Source organism: Pseudochaenichthys georgianus, chromosome 15 (genome assembly GCF_902827115.2).
Source record: "Pseudochaenichthys georgianus chromosome 15, fPseGeo1.2, whole genome shotgun sequence".
Lineage (NCBI taxonomy): Eukaryota > Metazoa > Chordata > Actinopteri > Perciformes > Channichthyidae > Pseudochaenichthys > Pseudochaenichthys georgianus.
In genome coordinates, this window is record NC_047517.1 from 32,219,680 (window position 1) to 32,239,556 (window position 19,877).

General features: G+C 40.6%; 1 protein-coding gene across 2 annotated transcripts in view; it reads right to left on the bottom strand.

Annotated features, from left to right (window-relative positions):
- Window positions 1–3,604: 3,604 nt before the first annotated feature.
- camkmt (calmodulin-lysine N-methyltransferase) overlaps window positions 3,605–19,877 on the bottom strand; it is a 111,911-nt gene continuing 95,638 nt past the window's right edge. For both annotated transcript variants that reach the window (XM_071205576.1, XM_071205575.1), the window contains exons 10-12: window positions 17,577–17,638; window positions 14,473–14,604; window positions 3,605–6,626 (exon numbers count right to left, since the gene is read on the bottom strand). In XM_071205576.1, coding sequence (XP_071061677.1) covers window positions 6,528–6,626; window positions 14,473–14,604; window positions 17,577–17,638 — 293 coding nt within the window. In that variant the 3' untranslated portion in view covers window positions 3,605–6,527. The remainder of the gene's footprint in view (window positions 6,627–14,472; window positions 14,605–17,576; window positions 17,639–19,877) is intronic.

Sequence of the window (19,877 nt, forward strand, 5' to 3'; positions counted from 1 at the left end):
ATCTAAAATATGTTTATGATTTAACAAATTGATTTTACCATTACAAGAGACATATATCAATAGAATAATACCAAAACAAGTAAATAAAATCCCTATTTTAAATGTCATATTTGTCATGCAAGTTGGTCACCAAGAAGTGGGGACAAGAGAAAAATACCCTTTTAGGGGATGTTCGAGAGCTATTTGACAATTTAAATAATATTTTGAAACCACTTTTTCTACAACTTTATATACATTTTGTCTCAAGACAAGTATGTTTAACACAACAAGTGCATGTTTTAGCATTTTGAGCATGGATTATTGGATTTTTTATATGGGGGACATAAAATGTCCTCCAATTCTGGAATGACCCGTACAATTGTATTTCCTCCGCACACTGAGCTCTGATTGGTCAGCAGGCAGTGCTTTCACTGAGTTGATCTCTTATCCTGGAACCTATCCTGCTCCGGAGCAGGGGCCTATACTACGAATCAGGATTTTCGTTTAGCAAGCTAACTTCAGGGATTTCTGGTCCTACGAAGCTGGTTCTCTTTTTAGCGGGCTAGATAACTTATTCTGAACGGCTAGCCTGCGCCGGAGCAGGATAGGTTCCAGGATAAGAGATCAACTGTGCGGAGTTCTTCTTCTTCTTTGCTTTAATGGCGAATCGCTTCCACTTGAAGCATATCGCCACTATACTGTTGATTTATATAATGTATAAACTGCCCATATTGTTCATGGAGAACAGTGTTCACGTAAGCCTGCACATTGATTTTATTTTGTATTGAATGTAACCATTTAAATAAGGATACATCTATTACAGGTTGAGGTAGAAACCATGGTGGAACAGCTGATAACAACAGTGTGCAGAGTTTAAAGCGATCAAGTCATATTACAGGATAAAGGAAATACAGTTTAAACTGCCTTTGCAGTTCAAATCACCGACTGTGTGAACGTGAAAATGAATAGAATATCACCTCCCATCTTCAGAGCAATCTGACTAATACTTCATTCACACCAACGCAACTCCGGTTCAAGCTCCATGCTGGAGCTTTTCAGGTTCAGAACCGGTTCTTCGGTTTAGCTCCGGCTCTTTTCACACTGCCCAGAGTCCGACTGGATTGATGCAAAACAAGTGAAATGTGACCTTTTTAGAGAGATTTAGCAAAACACAACAACTTCTGGGGTCATTTGGGTGGATTTTCCTATCTCTGGCGCCCCTAGGTCGATTTTAATGATTGACATCTCTTTTTAACCGCTAGAGCCAATGGAATCGAGGGGAACTCCCACATACACACACACATTACCAAATAAGGAGTGAGAGTGACGAATAGCCAAAACCGGAAGCTGCGATAACTCTGGTGGCTACCATTAGCAGCTAACTTTTACTCTCCGATTTTTACATACAAATGGAATTATGGATTATAAATAATTTTTTCAAAGCGACAGACACATTCAATTAACCTATGGATTAACCCTCAGCCACGTTTTTTCTCGTTTTAATGCCATTAAACACGACTTTTGATCAGAATAACAGCTAAGGTGAGACGATGTCCCGTTTTTGCTCTGTAATGCTACTTGTTGTGATGTCTGTGTTTGCTTCCCCTGTCGCGAGTGCTGATCGTTCAGTGATGATACTATACCTATATAATATGTGAAGTCTCAGCTTTAATCGGATATCTTGTATGTGCAGTTACGATAAGTAATGAGGGTATCTTTGTCTTGAGTTCTGTGCCAAAGTGCGTTAGCATTTTCTTGCTCAGGGGTCATTTAGATGCTTCTTGAGACTTGTGTTTTGTTTTGGTAAAAATGGTTTGTATCGTCAGTTAGCTGAGATTCTTCCCGTTAATCTGGTATAACACATTAATAGGTTTTTAAATATTAAGATGCCCTGAGACACAGTGTCGTGAAAAAGAAAAAAAAGACCCGCCGAAGGGGTCTTTGGGGCTTAACAGCAACAAAGCTCTAATAAATCCACTTTTCAGAAAAAGCAGACAATATAGTAGCATAGATAGTAACTAGCTGGGGATAGGCGAAAATAGTCAAGTATTTGGCTGATAAACAGCAGATATATTTCCCACAGGAAAAGATGCAATTAAGTCATCTTTAAAAAAGGTATAAACTACTACACTGCAAACAGGAAAACATGAGCACACACAGATATGTCTAAGTTGTTGTGGTGGGAGTTTATGACACTGTGCATTGAGCTTTTTCTGTCAAAGTATTAACTTAAATAGCTCTTATGTGCATGACGGTTGCTAAATCAAATACAAAATAATTTCAATGTTAAAAAGAATGTGTCGTCCTTCATCATCCACCCCTCACTTCCTCCCAGTCTTCACTCTTTCCCTTATGTCCTATTCTTCCTCCCTGTGCTCGCCTTTCTCCCCCTCGCCTCTTTTCCTCCCCTCTCCATCTTGACACAGTGCACTGAGCCTAATCGTGGATAATTGGGTGGGAGGGGCAGTGGGCCGGCCCTGCCTTTGTGTGCAAAGGGCAAGTGGTCAAGTTAATGGGGCCCTTGTGTGGAGCAGGGAGCACTCTGTCTCTCTTTCTCTCTGTTCGATCACTCACTCGGCCAGTCAATCTCAGACTCTCAGTCAGCTTCTCTTTTCTTTCACGGCTGAAGCTTTTTTCCCCGCTGCTTCGATCTAGTTTCACCTCATTTCCAGCAGCCTCACTTCTCCTCTACCTAGCAGCCTTTCAATGTGTCCCATTTATTTTCTCTCCTCCTCTTCTTGTCTTTTTCAGCTTTTTTCTCTTTCTCTATGCAGCTTTTTCTATCTCTTCTCTCTGTCTATCTAGCAAAGTATTGGGGAGGAGAGAACAGACCTCTTTAAAATATCAAAAGACAGATCAGGAGGCCTCTGCAGTCCCTCCCTTTCTCCCAACTCTCACTCCTTCTGACTGATAAACAGAAGAGTGAGCCTGCAGGATTAGCTGCTGTGTACTGCCTTCCCTCCCTCCTTTATCCCGCTCTCTTTTCTTCCTGTGGAGGGGTAGACTGTTGACTGGGCTTGATATATGTGTGTGTGTGTGTGTGTGTGTGTGTGTGTGTGTGTGTGTGTGTGTGTGTGTGTGTGTGTGTGTGTGTGTGTGTGTGTGTGTGTGTGTGTGTGTGTGTGTGTGTGTGTGTGTGTGTGTGTGTGTGTGTGTGTGTGTGTGTGTGTGTGTGTGTGTGTGTGTGTGTGTGTGTGTGTGTGTGTGTGTGTGTGTGTGTGTGTGTTACCTTGTCTGGCACCAGCTTAGCCTGCAGGAGGCCATTGTGTTTGAAACACAGGCCACAGCCGATCAGGACCCAAAGGAAACTTTATAATTTGTGAACATTTAACACTGAATTGTTAATAATAGAACACACACTCATGTTTAAACAAGCAGCTTTGTCAATCAGCTCCATGAAATAAGCCTTTGTTATTATAATAATCATTACAGAAAATCTAATAACAGCATTTGGACGGAGAATATATGGGGTCTTTTTTGTTATTGTGAAAAGTAATTCAATTTATTTGTAAAAATAAAAATGCTTTTGCTATTGTGTTCAACGCTGTAGCGAAATGTGTTAAATGTTGCTTTGTAAATCTTCTGAATCAATTTAAAAAGGAAAAAAAGACTAGAAGCCCACATCTCTTGAAGAAAATGTCTTTATTTTCATTCTTTCACAAAAAACACACCCACCCATAGCCAGCCAATCACAACATTCATTACCCATTGATTACAGTGAAGCAGAGAGAATCTGATATACTGAAAGAAGAAACTCACTGTCGGCCATGTCCACACTTAAGAGGATACATGACAAATATGTAATTAAAGAATACTTGTTTGTTTCTTTTGTCATACCCTCAGAACAATACAAATCACAAGATAATTCTAAGTCAATATTTAATAAGTATTTGGAATTTGAGTGTCCTTATGCAGTGAAATGCTACAGAAAAAGCTACAACTTAAGTCAATTTTACAGTTCCTTATAGTTCTGTTTTTGGTGGTCCATTTAAAAAGATACATTCAGAATGGTTAGAAGTACTCCAATTCAAAGGTGATCTGGATTAGTGTGGACATGCCCTGCAAATGACCAACAGATCTGTTTGATAACTCAAATCATAGCCTAACAGAAACATCCCACATCTGTTGGAATAAAACATTCCTGTGTGATGTTACCCACGGTAATACTCTCTCTGAATAACACTGACTGTCAGTGTTTCCTGCTGATGTCACAGTGAGAAGTGTCCGCGCACACAGCACGAATATCACGACAAGAAGTGACCAAATCACAGGGTAAAAAACGAGAAGCCACTGCAAATCATGGGTGCACCCGGTGAACACTTTGCCTAAAATAGAGGCAGTAATGTTGCAAGAAGCAGCAACGCAGAGCGGAGAACAGTGTTGCAAAATGACCTCACTGTCAGTAGTGGTGATGTCACACTCCACAGTGATGAAGTCACCGTGGAGATGGGGTTAGCCCGCAGATATCAAAGGTACACAGCAAAATGCAATACAGATACAAATGTAATTAAACACACTTTGCAATAGGAACATTTCTGCACTGCAAGTCCTCAAAGCATTGAGACCACTGATAAAGCTCACTTCATTTACTTTTCTGAGTACACACAGGGAATACCTCCCATATCTGAAGGTGGATTCTTTTATTCAACATGAGGGGTGTACACAGCAGCCATGGGGAGATACTGCATAGCTTCTTGGCTGTTGCATACAGCAATGGATCACAGTGAAAAATGGAAAACACTTTACTAGTGATAGGTACAACTTTAGGCCACTGGACCACTGACACTTGGCGTTTCTTTAATACCACAAGAGACGGCTGAATACATGGAAAAAGACCTGAGTAAACTTGTGCTGATAGATAATAAAACCAACAGACAATGGAAAAGCAACAGTTCGGACATGTGTGAACGTTTTTGCTCTTGAGGCTCTAAAGAGAGTATTTGACTTTCAAGAACTAAGGTTACATATACTGTAGGTAATCAATTTCAAATCAAAATCTAACCCCGGATGTCCACTGGATGTCCAAGCAGTGTGTTTTCAAGCAGCAGTAGTAGTAACTTTGTGGTAACATATGCTTTGTTTTGTTTTAGCTACCTTGTGCAGCAAGCCATATTTGCTTTCTAAGAAATGGTAGCATTCAGACTTATTCCGAGTGGTGACATAACAAAAGCAAGACAAACAGTTTTGCTGTGAATATGTAAAGACAAATGAAATACCATAACAATATGAATAAAGGCATTGCTTACATTTAAAAGTCAATGCAGCACTTCATAGATCCGTTGAGCATGAACTTTGGTGCCACTGTCATGGAGGCAGCGTGATGGCAGCAGACACTCAGTGGACATCGGGGGTAAGAGACCATTAAGTGGTCTGCAAAGTAATCCTGCTCTGTACAACATACCATATAACCTTCAATCTATTGCACAGTATTGGGGTCAGTATTCAGTAAATGCAAGTATTAGGAGTGATAACAACGTATGTGCATGTTTTCTCTCCTGGTCGCTTTTCAAACACTCTTCACACTTCACACACTTCCTGAAAAATTCAGACTAATACGAGCTGCTGCCACATTAATTGATTGTTGCTTGCTAAGTCACTTTAAAGAGCGCAATGTTTGTGAGTGAATAGATATAGCTGTGTAAAATATAATTACAATGTTACAGTATGTTACTTGTTATATGCGTGACGAAATGTTCTTCTACTTTGCAAGCTGTAGCTCCCAGGCAGCAACAACGTCTGATAGTGCTGTAATATGTTAATGTACTGTTGTAAGTAATGCACAAAAGAAGTTCTTAATACTGACCTCTGACTGGGATGAATGAGTTGTATTAGAAGAAATGAAAGCGGGGGAAGAAGGGAACAAAGAGAAATGGAGGAAACACAAAGGGAGCTGTGAGCTGCTCCACAGTCTGTGATAGTTAATGAATTAGAGCTGGCCTCCAAGCTGGGGGCAGGAACACAGTGGAATAGGTTAATACGGACAGGTTAAAGAGGACAGACTGACGGAGGAAATCTCTATGTAACCGACTGTTAACTTACCTAACGACTGACTGGCTTATTGGCTGGAATGGTGACAGGATTACTGGCTGATTAAATACCATAATAGGTAAATTAACAGGCTGGTTACTGACGACTGTTTGGCAATTAACTTCTCTAGAAGCTTGATTAACTTACAGGAGCTGATTTCATGACTATTTTGGAGACTGATAGTAATTTATTTGGCATATGGCAGAGGGTTCAAACATACTAGGTTAGAATCTATATCTGCCTCTCCATTCTTCCTCTTCAGCCTACATAGCATGCACGCTCAAATATTCTCCTAAACTATGCATTACCTGATAATGAATCCTCTCAGTGGCCAGGTTCAATTTGGAAAAATGTCTCAAATATGCACTAAATGAGTTTTACTCCCTGTCACTTAACACTTGATATTGAGACTAATAACCTTACTGTATTTGAACACGGCTCTTTCTTGGATCCCTTGTGGTTGTTGACATGACTCTATGTTGAATATGTAAAAGCATGTGGAGCGGAGCGCTTGTTTTGGTTTACTGAGTGTGGATGACAGGTTGAAGTCCTTTGGTCAAGGTGATGAGGAGAGGATAGTGGATGTTCTCATCGTATGCGTCTTTCCCCTCCGTCAGCATCTGCAAAATACAACAGGAAAATATTTACTAAAGTTACGACAATAAGTATTAATCCGTTATTTCAGTTTGGTAGATCAACCTAATCAACATTTAGGGGGTGTCCTAGTTGACTAGTGATTTAAGAAGCAGACTTTTGCATTGGCTAAAGTCACTTCACTGTCACACTATTAAAATTAACAACAAAATGCAAAACATTTGTATTGTGTATTATGTATTTCTTCTTAATGTTCTTGTTCTTTTATGTGAAGCTTAACATAAACAATTACAGTCAATTAAATAATACTTTCAACAGGACAGATCAAAAAGTGATCAAAAGCAAATAGTATGAAATAAAATGACAGAAATATATCAAACTGTAAAAAAAAAAAAATGTAGAAGAAAAATGACATTATAAAAAAAATATATAATTATTGTTAATCCTAGTTTGTCGTTTTCTGGCACTGATATGTGGATTAAATGCCCTCAAAAAACAACAACTTTCCTACTGTAAGACTTTTAGGGAAAAACATTCAAATCTGCCATTTGAGAGTTGGCACTAAAGATTTTTTTTACCCGTTTGCTTGAAAAATATTTTATATTATAATTAGATTGATTTTAAATTATTACAATTGTGCTATCCGTTCCTGCTCAAATACCTCTACACTCACACACACTGTCTTTTAAACACACACACTTTGACACACCATGTGCTGCCCACTCGTTGCCCTTTTAAGCAGACTTGGCAGTTTGGGCGTTCAGCAGCTAATCAGCTCGCCCAGCGTCTGGCCAGATGATCAGAGACTAATGAAAGTGAGTTTAGTGGTTTTACTCATGTGAGAAGATAAGTGTATGTGATGTGAGAGCAGGACAGAGGAGAACTGTTTGAAAAGGTTTTTTCATAACAAATAAAGACTCAGACTGACCCCGAATTCACTCCCTTCATGGAAGTAATATGGAAGTGAACATCCATGTAAACCTTCATACATTATAAACTCAAATACTGCCTGTGTGCTGATTCCTTTACAAAGTATGCCATTTAGTGAAACACTGTCCCAACATCAACATATGCAGACCAGCAAATAAGTTATTTTATTTTATTGCAGACAGGGTTACTTAAAAGCTGTATTAGGACAATGTTATAATAATATAACCGGATAGTGACTGTACATGTGATGTGATATGATATTGTGTGTGCATGTAGTATGTATTAATGGTGATGTACACTGGGTAATGGTGCTTTGGACATTTGCAATAATCTGCGTATTTGAAGCTTCCTCTGGGATGTAGTTAGACTTTGTTCAGGCTGATATTAGCACTGCTTGAAAAAACCCAATCCCCTATTCATTACAATGAGAGCACTGTGTTTACACAGCGGGGGGCCGACACCGAGGACTCCAGCTGAAAAGTTAAGTTACAGAGCACATTTAAAAGAAAAAAACAGGCGTTGACCAAAGTTCTTTTAAAGGGGAATAAAAAAAAGATATAGAACCACATTTTGATATATAAATAAAAAATGATCATCTAATTAAAAAAGTTTAACCTCGCTCAACTTTTTCAATTCCCGGTTACTCTAGATGACTTTATCATTATTATTTAATACTTTTAGTTAGAAGTGTAAAAAAGGTGTAACAGGTGCTGGTCTTGAACATTGTTACAGAAAATACTTTTGTGTGATTTAAATGTTGACCTCACACCTCTCTCATTTTCTCCTTTTCATACACTTGAAAACAAAAACAAAAAGTGAGACATCTTCACCTCAACCCATCTCGATGCCTCCTTCTCATACTTATATAATTGTTTTGAATATGATCAAACTGCTGGTGTCTGCCTCTCCTTCCCTTTCCCCCCCAGCGCCCTTCATGTGCGTTATCTTCCTGTTGCCATCCCTCCAGGCACCGGCCGGTGGTTGAACCTCTGACCCCCAGAGAGAGAGAGGGAGAGAGAGGGAGACAGAGAGAGAGCAGACGGCCCAGGGGGTGTTTGGGCGTGGAGGGGCAGCTGCCGGTGCTAAGCCAGCTATGGGGACCAAGGCCAGCATTCACATTCAAATTCTACCAGGCGGAAGGAGCAAGGAAGCGATAGATGGAGGGATGGAGGGTGAGGGGGGGGCCTTAACGCGGTGAGGGCTAAGAGCTCGCAGAGGTGAAAAGTTTAACAAGCAAAGCTGTTCCTCCTGATCGCAGGCTGCCTACTCAGCTTCATGGGTGGCTGGCTAAATCGGCTCTCAACGCGACCCCCCAGCCCCCCCCCCACAATCTTTTCTCTTTTTCTTTCCCTTTCCAAGGTGCAAGTCATTTATTTTATTACCACTTTCGCCCAAGCTTCTCTCTCTCACTTCACCTCTCTATTTCTCTGTCTACTTCTTTTTTTTACCCCCGCCCCGTTTATTCTTGCCTTGCTTGTGAGAGAAAGTGAACAAGGTGGAAAAAGAGAGAGAAGAAGGGAGGGAGGGGGGTATGAGACTAGGGAGGGGAAGGATGAACCGGATGTCTTGGGTCTCTCTCGGCAGGATTAGGAAACAGAGAATGAGGGATTGGCTGGATGGAGAGACGAGGAGAGGAAGGGATAGAAGGACAGGCTTGAATAAATAGAGAAGTGGGTCGTGATGTAGGAAATGGGAAGATAGAGGGGAGCAGAGGGAGGGAGAGAGGGTGAGGGAAGATATGTCAAAGAAAGGAGGGAGGGAGGACGGGGGTAGCCAGGCAGCTGAGGGGGGGAGAGAAAGAGAATGAAGGAGGGAAGGAGGCAGGGTGAGTGTGAGTGCATGGACACAGTGGGGAGACTATTTATGCATGTGAGGGAGACGGGGGATCTACACATGTGAACACACACTCTCTTGCATGTGTGTGTGTGTGTGTGTGTGTGTGTGTGTGTGTGTGTGTGTGTGTGTGTGTGTGTGTGTGTGTGTGTGTGTGTGTGTGTGTGTGTGTGTGTGTGTGTGTGTGTGTGTGTGTGTGTGTGTGTGTGTGTGTGTGTGTGTGTGTGTGTGTGTGTGTGTGTGTGAGAGAAATTAAAATTCATGACTCTCTTCACAACCATTTGAGTAACAAGATTAAGATGGCGGGTTAGGAAATAGCGCTGGCATTATCAGGCTGCTTGCAGTCCCTCCAGCTGCTTGCCTCTCTATTCCACAACAGTGGGGATAAGAGGATAACGCACTAGCCCTGTCTGCCCGTCCCAGCACAAGACTCACACACACACACCACACACACACACACACACACACACACACACACACACACACACACACACACACACAAACACACTGCACATCGGGCCTGCCTGCTGTCTGCAATCCCTCGAGTGTGTTTGTGTCAGAGGGCGAAAGTGTGTATATGTTTGGGAAACTGCAGAGTAGCGAGCTGGGGGTCTTGGGATGATTTGTAAAAATACGGCTGAAAACACTCCCTGCTCTCGCTCTTTCTTTTCACACTAAGCAAACATTAAGACAGGCAGCATATTCCAAACAAAATCAAATGTGACATGTGTCGGATCTGGCACAGTGTGGGATGCCAGTATACTCACAGCTACTGGGGGAGCGTTTGTTTAACAGCATCTGTGCCAGATGGAGGAGCTTGTGAGTCGCACTGGGAGCATGAAAAGAAGTCAACTCGGCCTAAATTACAGATGTGGAAACATTTTGCTTGGCCGTGCACATATTTCAACAAGTTGGGATTTTGATTGGATTGTGCTGCTAGTTTGACAGAGTTTGGCGATAATTAAGCGTTTTTCTTTTGCAGCTTTTAGTAGTATCGTATCATATGATGGCATACGTTTTAAAAGCTCTCTCCATGCTAAGGATTCCAAACAAAATGCATTAGAAAAACAAAAAAAATACACATTTAAAGAGTTTGCTTAAGTTAACAACCAAACACAATTTGTTTATTGTTCATGAATTAAATTATTTGACATGCTATTTTGCTAAAAATGTGTCATGCAGTTACAAACTGATATCTTCAATAAAAGGGCCTTTCCTCCTAATATCTTGAAAACTATTTATTTTAAATCCTGGCTCTGAGCATATATTAATAATTCTTCATTTATTGCTTATTTTACAGAAGATTACAGTCTGTTAACTCGTAATATACATTTCCAGTAAGAAAAAACAAATAACAAATAACTGATAAAATAAATCAATTCTGATACAATTTACAAAAAAAAGTTTATCCGAATTTATTTTGAATAAAAGGCCATTATGGAAAAAGTTGTTTTAGTCTAACATTAAGTGGGCGTCTGCGTATAACTTAACGATGTTTCAACAGCTACAATTTGTAGTGTTAAGAAAAATAGTACAGTTCCAGTTTTTCCTCAAAACACCTGCTTTTGGTCTTTGATTGTTTGTGAAGGAAAATCCATAGTGTGTGTTCCGCTGCCGGTTCTGATATGCATTTTTATTGTGTGCTGGTCCACCCACTGAAAGTAAATATAGCTGAAGAAAAGCTAATCTGAAGTGCAAATGAGTAGCAGCTGCTCATTTGGATGTGCGTGTGTGTGCACAGTGTGAGTGTATGTTTCACTGTGATATCATCATGAGGTGTGTGTGTGTGCGTGTGTGTGTGTGTGTGTGTGTGTGTGTGTGTGTGTGTGTGTGTGTGTGTGTGTGTGTGTGTGTGTGTGTGTGTGTGTGTGTGTGTGTGTGTGTGTGTGTGTGTGTGTGTGTGTGTGTGTGTGTGTGTGTGTGTGTGTGTGTGTGTGTGTGTGTGTGTGTGTGTAATGTCTGGCCAATACGCTGTCTGAGTGATGTCTGGTCTGTGCGGGATTGTGATATAGCTTGTTTCCTAGCTGTGTGTGTGTGTGTGTGTGTGTGTGTGTGTGTGTGTGTGTGTGTGTGTGTGTGTGTGTGTGTGTGTGTGTGTGTGTGTGTGTGTGTGTGTGTGTGTGTGTGTGTGTGTGTGTGTGTGTGTGTGTGTGTGTGTGTGTGTGTGTGTGTGTGTGTGTGTGTGTAGAATGGTCAGTCAGGCCCATACAAGCACACACACACAAAACCACACAGGGGTTGTTCAGAGTGTTCATCAGAAGATAAGCAGAGGAGACTTAATCACCTTCAGATGTGAGGGGGGCACTTCAACTTGTCCTCATATCCACATGCAGCACCTGACCCCACTGTGTGTGTGTGTGTGTGCGTGCGTGCGTGCGTGCGTGCGTGCGTGCGTGCGTGCGTGCGTGTGTGTGTGTGTGTGTGTGTGTGTGTGTGTGTGTGTGTGTGTGTGTGTGTGTGTGTGTCATGCAGATGGAAGTGTGCATTTCAAGAAAGAGCTGCGTGGTGTGATAGTCCCTGGGCATGGCATGTCAAAGTAAAGGAAGAAGTACCAGCATCATTTCAGGGTTTTTTTCTCAATTCAATGCATTTGAGTCTGAATGTGTGTTGAAGCAACTCATCACTAAAATAGGCCTGAGTGGCAATCTTCCCACGCGGGTGAGGTGCTGAACCATTAGTATTATTCAATGAGTGTTTACTGCGGCCTTGAGGCAATTCGCCCCGCAGCATTTCAAAGTTGCATTTCTTTTACATGTATGGCAGCATCCACTTTAATCTTACTGAAGCTCCTTCTTTCTTTCTGTCCCACTTATATTCTTCATTTACTCTTTTCCACCCTTCCTGCATTTTTCTTTTGGAATCCCTGGTTTGGATTATTTTTAAGAAATGCGTTTCTTTTTTTCTAAAATAACTTGTGCTTCTCCCACTCCACCCAAGGCCAAAACCACCTACATGTACTGTGTGTGCTTATTATCCAAAGAGCCATTTCTCACATATTGAATGAACTTTACAAGTGTTATCCCATGTATTCATGTTCAAACACTGTTCTGTTCAGAAGTCTATATTCTACCCCTGATGTGACCTATTCGTCTGTGTGCGTCCATGTTTAAACTAGGAGGGAAAACTGAACAAAACATATAGCTTTATTTTGTTCTTACATACCAAGTTTAAAATTCAGCAACAAATATATTTATATTCAACTTTATTTGATTTAACAAATACATCAGATTCTTGCTCAGATTACATTCCCTGATAATATTTCTACCAGTCCAGGAAATGGGATGTTTTTGTATTGTACACATTTGGAAAGTGCACAGAGGAGGCCGGGGTGGATGAGTGAGTTTAAAGAGGCCCTATTATGCTTTTGGGGGTTTTCCCTTTCCTGTAGTGTGTTGTATACATGTAGGTTTTTGAGGTTGGATATCAGAATTTAAATACAGCACGTTTTCAGGATACTAAATTACCTTTTTACGAACAGGAAAGATGATGGCTTTGGTTAAATATTAAATGATTAGACCATGATCTTTCCCAGCCCTTAACCAAGTGCTTTTATTGGCCTAAACATAACCATACAAATATAAACTGTATTTTCTAGGAGAGAATATTACAACAATTGATATACAATGTAATAAACTATTTCCATGTGCTTTAAAAGCTTACCTGGTTGGCATTACATTCCTTATCAAAATGTTTGCAGCTGCACGATATCTGTATTAACATAACTTTAACAGCATCTGCACAAACCAGCGACAGACACTACAAATGTCATTGGCCTGGATGTCCACATGCGTACTGGTGCGTGTTTGATATAGACTTGACTCACTGTAAGAAGAAGTGGAGGCTAAATATGGATTGGGACAACTTGATCTGAGCCTGCGTTAAACCTGAGTCAGTTCATGTGTGCTCACTGTAAATGTGGTCTGAAAGGGTACATTAGATATATATAATGTGTGAGGGACTGCGATGCTGAATTTAGTGACGGACAAATAGTTAAGTGAGAAGGAGTGAGATTTTCCTCGCTGAGGTTCAGGCCACTTTAACAGGCACTTTAATGACCGGTCTGTCCAATTGTCCCACCGGTGATGCTGTCCTGTTCTTCTGTAGCTGTGTGTGTAATGGAGTTAACAGCTGGACACCACTTCTTCTAACAAGGCCTACTCATGTGCTTTCTGTCACTCCTTTTCTCTCTCCCTGCCCTCCTCTCTCTAACTCCCTCGCGGTGCCACGTGAAGGCAGCCTGTTCTAGCCCCAGTGTGTCTCACAAAGTGTCTCTAAACATCAAACGCTAATCCCACATTTTTTATTAAAGCTGTGTGAGCATTACACGACCTGGATTCGTGGTGGTCTCTTTTTACATTGAATATATATTATTGAACTGTGTTAACCATCCAATTCCGTTTTTTATACAATGCTAGCACGTTGTTGGACTCTTTAAAAGTGGATTCCAAGTTAATAAGAGGCTTCCTCACACACTAAAAGCTGGATCTATCCCTTCATTTCAATCCATACTACTGTTGTGACTGGTTTTCAAGGTAGAACACTTAAAGATACTTAAAATACAAACAGTTTAAGGATCCTGGATTCTTGTTTCTAAGTATATGTTCATGTTATTAATGATGTTCTTTTGATTGTTTATGTTGAAGTTGTATTTAATCTTTTTTGTCTTCACGCTCAACATATATTGTCAGTCTGTCTTTCCTTGGAGAGGGATCCCTCCTCTGTTGCTCTCCCAGACGTTTCCTTCTTTTGCCATTAACTGTGATTTTTGGGATTATTACTTTGTCTGCTGCCAAAGGACAAAGGACGGACGGCTAAAGGACGGCTAAAGGACGGCTAAGGACAGATAGTGTCATAAGCTGCACACACTTTAAATCGCTCTGAGACAAAGTTGTGATATCGGATAAATAAAGAACATTTGATTGATTGAATAATGTCGTTTATAAGACATTTATCCACACCCTGCCTGCCGACTTTAATAGCATCTGCTTTGAACCTGTACTCATCTCTTAACATAAAAACAACTTATTAAATGTTTTTTTGAATGGGATACAGTGTTTTGGAGTCAGGCTTGTCCAAGTTTCTCTCCGTTTTTTTGGATTCTCTTCCTACCTTCAAGTGAACATCCCAGACCTGAGCGTCGTACTGCTGGTGCTGGGAGGCGCAGAGTCCGGCCTGCTGGGCCAGTTGACAAAACAGTCTCAGAGTTTCACCTCGCCGCGGAGCAAACACCAACGCTGTGCCCTGAAAACAAAATGAGACGAGGGTGAGTGCTTTGGAAAGGAGATATAATGGTAAGACACACGTATGTGTAAAACATTTGTCATTTAGCTTTACACAAACACATAGTTGCCAGTCTCTTTACTTTGATCTTCACCAGGTGCATGTTATGAGATAAACCAAAAAAATGAAGTTCTTCTAACTCCAGAATTGTGAACACACATGTATATGACTATGCGCGCGTGTGTGTGTGTGTGTGTGTGTGTGTGTGTGTGTGTGTGTGTGTGTGTGTGTGTGTGTGTGTGTGTGTGTGTGTGTGTGTGTGTGTGTGTGTGTGACACAGACAGAACGACAGTGTGTATGAGCACATGCATCACAGAGATCCTGCGTATACTAAGAGGATTACTAACAAGTTGTACGTTTCTTTGAAATCCTTCATCTTTCAGTTGTACTTCCTGTTGATCATGTTATTGTTGTTTTAATTGAATTAAAGAGGGATGCCATCACAAACACACATACAGCAAGTACATACTATGAAACACAAATGAACACAAAGAACAAGATCACAATGCATGACAGATTTGTCATCTGTATATCCAGTTGCATTTCCCCCCTAAACCCCCGTACCCTAAAAACACAGCAAAAGCAAACAAACAACTCCGCCCAGCACTAATCAGCTGATTAAGGGGATCCAGCCCACCGGATGGACCACCTTTGTCAGAAACAACAAATTAGTGCCATTAGATGGGAGAATTAATTGCTTTGTTAATTGCTTAATCAGCTTAGCAAATTATTAAATATTTGGCAAGCTTGTTGTGGCAGAGACAGTCTGATGGCCGACACTCAAATCATATTAGCCCCTGAATTATCTCCACTGGATTAAAGAGGGAGAGACATGAAGAGAGACTTAACACACAGATGTACAACAATGGCCAGATGTCATGTCTGTCACTCGGCAAAACAGCAGCTTCGGCATTCAACTGCAACTGAGCCACACGTTGGGTTTTACTGTGCATGTCACTGGGGAGGAAACGCTATATGGAGATACGTCTTTAATATCATTCACGTGAACAGATCGACATCGGTGTTAAAGTGTGTAATCTGAACATGTAAAACAAGTTTGCGATGTGCAAAAAAAGATTTGTGAACTTGTCACAAATATTAAGTTGATTCAAAACGGAGCGAAACAAATTCTACTTAAAAAATAGGTTACTATATTAAATTGTTTCACAAGTAAGTGGAAAGCATTGGTGACTATCTTTCTGACATTTGTACGCACCCAGAGTTTAGAGAAAAACGATTTGAACAAAAATCTATCCACAAAACTCGGCCATTTTCCAAAAGCACGTGATGGCACGGTTCAGCATTTCAAAATAAGAGCATGATAATTCCATACGCGTGTCACAGCAGGCAACAACCTGAATGTAATCATAATAATTATAACATAATCCTTTTTGTCTTTCCAGTTACATCTGCTGTTTGTAAATGTTTATAAAAAATAGATTAAAGGCTTAGTTCACCTATATTCTCAACATATTTCCTCACTTATCTATCGTAGAACTAACCAAGTTGATAGTTATGGTTTTATATGTCCCATCCTAATGAAATACAGGGGATAGGAAATGTATTTTTAAGGTGCTGAAGGTATTTCAAAATGTCTATCTTTTTCTGTATAGTGTGTTGGATTATTGACAAAACATGAGGTCAGCAGTTCTGATAGGGACTATTTCTAAACAGTGTAATTTGGATTGACATTTGTTTTTCATTTGGTTGAACTGGCCCTTGGTGCTTTTAACCGGCATGTTTCTATTTCACCAAACAAAATCCATCTTAATAAAGAGATATTTATCTTTCCCTCAGCTACATTTCACATCTCTCCTCCCTCCTTCTGTCCTTCCATCTTTTCTTTTCATTTCTCCCCTCCTCTTCTCCATATCTCCCTCCCTAGAGTGCAGTTTGCACCTCTTTTTCATAAACAGATATTCCCTATCCCCGTCTGGCCTCTTTTCTTAAAACGCAGCCCTCTTCCCTCAGATGAATAGAAACCTCAACCCTATCTCTTCCAGCCTTTTGCTTTCCCCCCCCATTTGCTTTGGCTGTCACAGCGTGGGGTCTTATCGCGAGGCCAAAAGAGAAGTTGCCTCGGATTTATGATTAAGGGAAGGCAGAAGAGAGAGAGCCGGAGATCAGAGCGATGCATTCAAGTTGCTCATAATAAGCATTAAAGCATTACATGATATTAATCCTGTCAGCCTATTAATGTGTATGGGCTTTTGGGGCGAGGCCTAATTATGATTGAGAAGAATGCGTGGTGATTTAAAGGAAGGGGATCAGCAGAGATATGTACAGTAGACACAGAGGCAAACACACACACACACACACACACACACACACACACACACACACACACACACACACACACACACACACACACAAATATCTGGCTTGGCTTCCTTCATGAAATTGACCCTCTTCAGTCAATACAGAAACAGCATGGGCACACAGTATCCATACCTACAGTATTCATAAACATATCATTTACTTCTTGTGTGTGTTTGTGTACCTTCATAAGTGTATCTGTGCACTCTGTAGACACTCTAAATGAACAGAAGCCTGTATGTTTAATGTTCCTTCTTAACCACATTACACATGTTCCTTGATTAGCTCTCCACTTGTTAACACCTAAAATGCTAGGTGTGTGTATCCTTGATCCTTTTGATCAAATACAAAACAGATTCTCACAAAACCCTGCATGGAGGTGCACTTTGAAGCATCTTCTCACACTACCTGTTATCTGTTTACCAACTTGTTTCTGTGATTGATGGCAAGTTATTGTTAACAAACACACACACAACACACACACACACACACACACCCACACACACACACACACACACACACACCACACACACACACACACACACACACACACACACACACACACAACCACACACACACACACACACACACACACACACACACACACACACACTTACGTTGGGTTTCAGTAATCTTCTTATGGCATCAACCAGGCAGGCTCTGTACTGGTCGAGGAACAAACTGCGGGAAGAGGGAGACTCAGTTAGAATTCTGCATCCCGGTGATAGCAGCTGCAGATAAAGCACCAGGCTATTTATTTTTCTTTTCTTCACAAATAAATCCACCAACAAGAAGAAGGGAAAAACAATTTGCATGAGTAAGATGCTCTTCCTTTTTGTTTACGTTGGAGTTTCCGTGTGTATTCACCTCGGCCTGTTGCCGAGGCACGGATGGGAATGCAGAACATCTGAAAATCCAACGTGCACAGATACCATCGCCTACACTAAACACACACGTGTGCGCATGCAAGCGTACACAGTGTTACTGGAACACTTCAAAGCGGCGCGAAAGCACCTTGAATGTGTGGAATTAATACCTGGAGAGTACGCTCTGAAGTTAATATGAAGATATGAGAACAAAACGACACACAAAGGAAATACAAATCAGGAAATAAACGTTACTACAAATCTAATTAACTGGTTCCATTGGACATTAAACACCACTGTACTGTAACTGTGTGTGTTGGAGAGACTGTGTTCATGTTAATTAGAGCAGTTACGCATATTTCTTTCACGATATGAACAACTTCACAAAAAAGCACCATATTTGAATAATTCAGGGTACATATATTTGATTATACCATATGATTAGAAGTTAAGTCACAACTTGTTAATTTGTCTAACGTATTAATATGGTATTATAAGGATGATCTTTGTATATGTTTACATGTGTGCACTTTCAATGCAGATACACTTGGCTGAAACGACCGATTACTAAGTCCAAAAAATGTAAAAAGAAGACTTGTAGATGAAGGTTACAATCAATATGGATATTGCAAGCTTGAACCCAGGGTTTCATACTAGTAGCAGAACATCACACACACACACACACACACACAACACACACAAAATTGACTCTAATCATTATAAACAAAGTAACACCTGTCTCTAATATCCAAAACCACACATTTCAATCCATTATGCCAGTAAGTAGAGCACTGTGTGTGTGTGTGTGTGTGTGTGTGTGTTGTGTGTGTGGTGTGTGTGTGTGTGTGTGTGTGTGTGTGTGGTGTGTGTGGTGTGGTGTGTGTGTGTGTGTGTGTGTGTGTGTGTGTTTTGTTTGTGTGTACCTATTTATCACAGATGAGAGTGGAGTAATTTGACTAAAATGCAACAATACAGTGCAGATTTGAAATAATCCCTCACATCCACCCAACTGGGGGGGGGGGGGGGGCAATCTGGACGTAACTTTCTAATCACAGCCTCTGACCTTTCCTCATGCAAAAACCCTCTGATCCCAGGGGACCGAGAGGTGCACGTCACTGAATGTTCCTCTCTGCATCCATGGCCATACCTCAATAACAAAACAGAACTTAGCATTTCAAGCTCTCCCCAACACCAGGATGTGTGTACGTCTGTGAGAGGGTTGTTATTCTTTTAAGGTTAACAGAGGCGCAAAGTTTATTTTACTTGAAAGGTGAGAGGTTTGTGTTTGTTTGATTTTGCCACAGATATCGGTTCACGGGAAAAGTGAGTGGTAAGGAAAACAAGGAAGTGAGCTAGTTGGGTGGAGGCAACAGCCAAAACACACACATGCACACACAGACAAAGACACACACACTGAGGGTAAGTGAAGGACATCGTGTCGTTCAGAGGGCAACAGTTAAATAACAAAAAGGAGCCATGGTCATTGCTGATGAACATTTTGAACATGGTGAAATCATATAAGTTACACATGTCAAAAAGTAACCCTGCCAACAGCTCGTATTAGTCTATAGATCACTCAGAGAACAAACTACTGTTTAAATAATGTGTCATACACAGGTAGCTTTGAGGGAGGACGGATGGGAGTTGTGAATGTCAACAGACACATACATGTACAAAATAAAGTAGAAATATGTAAAATTCACCAATCTAGGAGGAAAGAAAAATAAGTTTTGAATTTGAATTTTTTCTGAATATATTAAAGGGGAAGAAATAGATAATATCCCTTAATGTTTCTAATTGATCCACTGGTAATGTTTATTTAAACATTATTATATAGTTTGATCAACCTGACATTATATTAGAAGGTTTAAATGTTTAAAAAGAAATGCATCTGAATCCCTAAATTCCAATTTTAATAGAGTTTTTTTCGTTGTCTGAGATACAGGTTTTGATTTCCTTTGACTATTTTTTAAAGCTTGTTAATTCTGCTAAACATCACTTGTATTAATATGAGTCACCTATATATTGTTTCCAATGGTGTTAACCAAATTA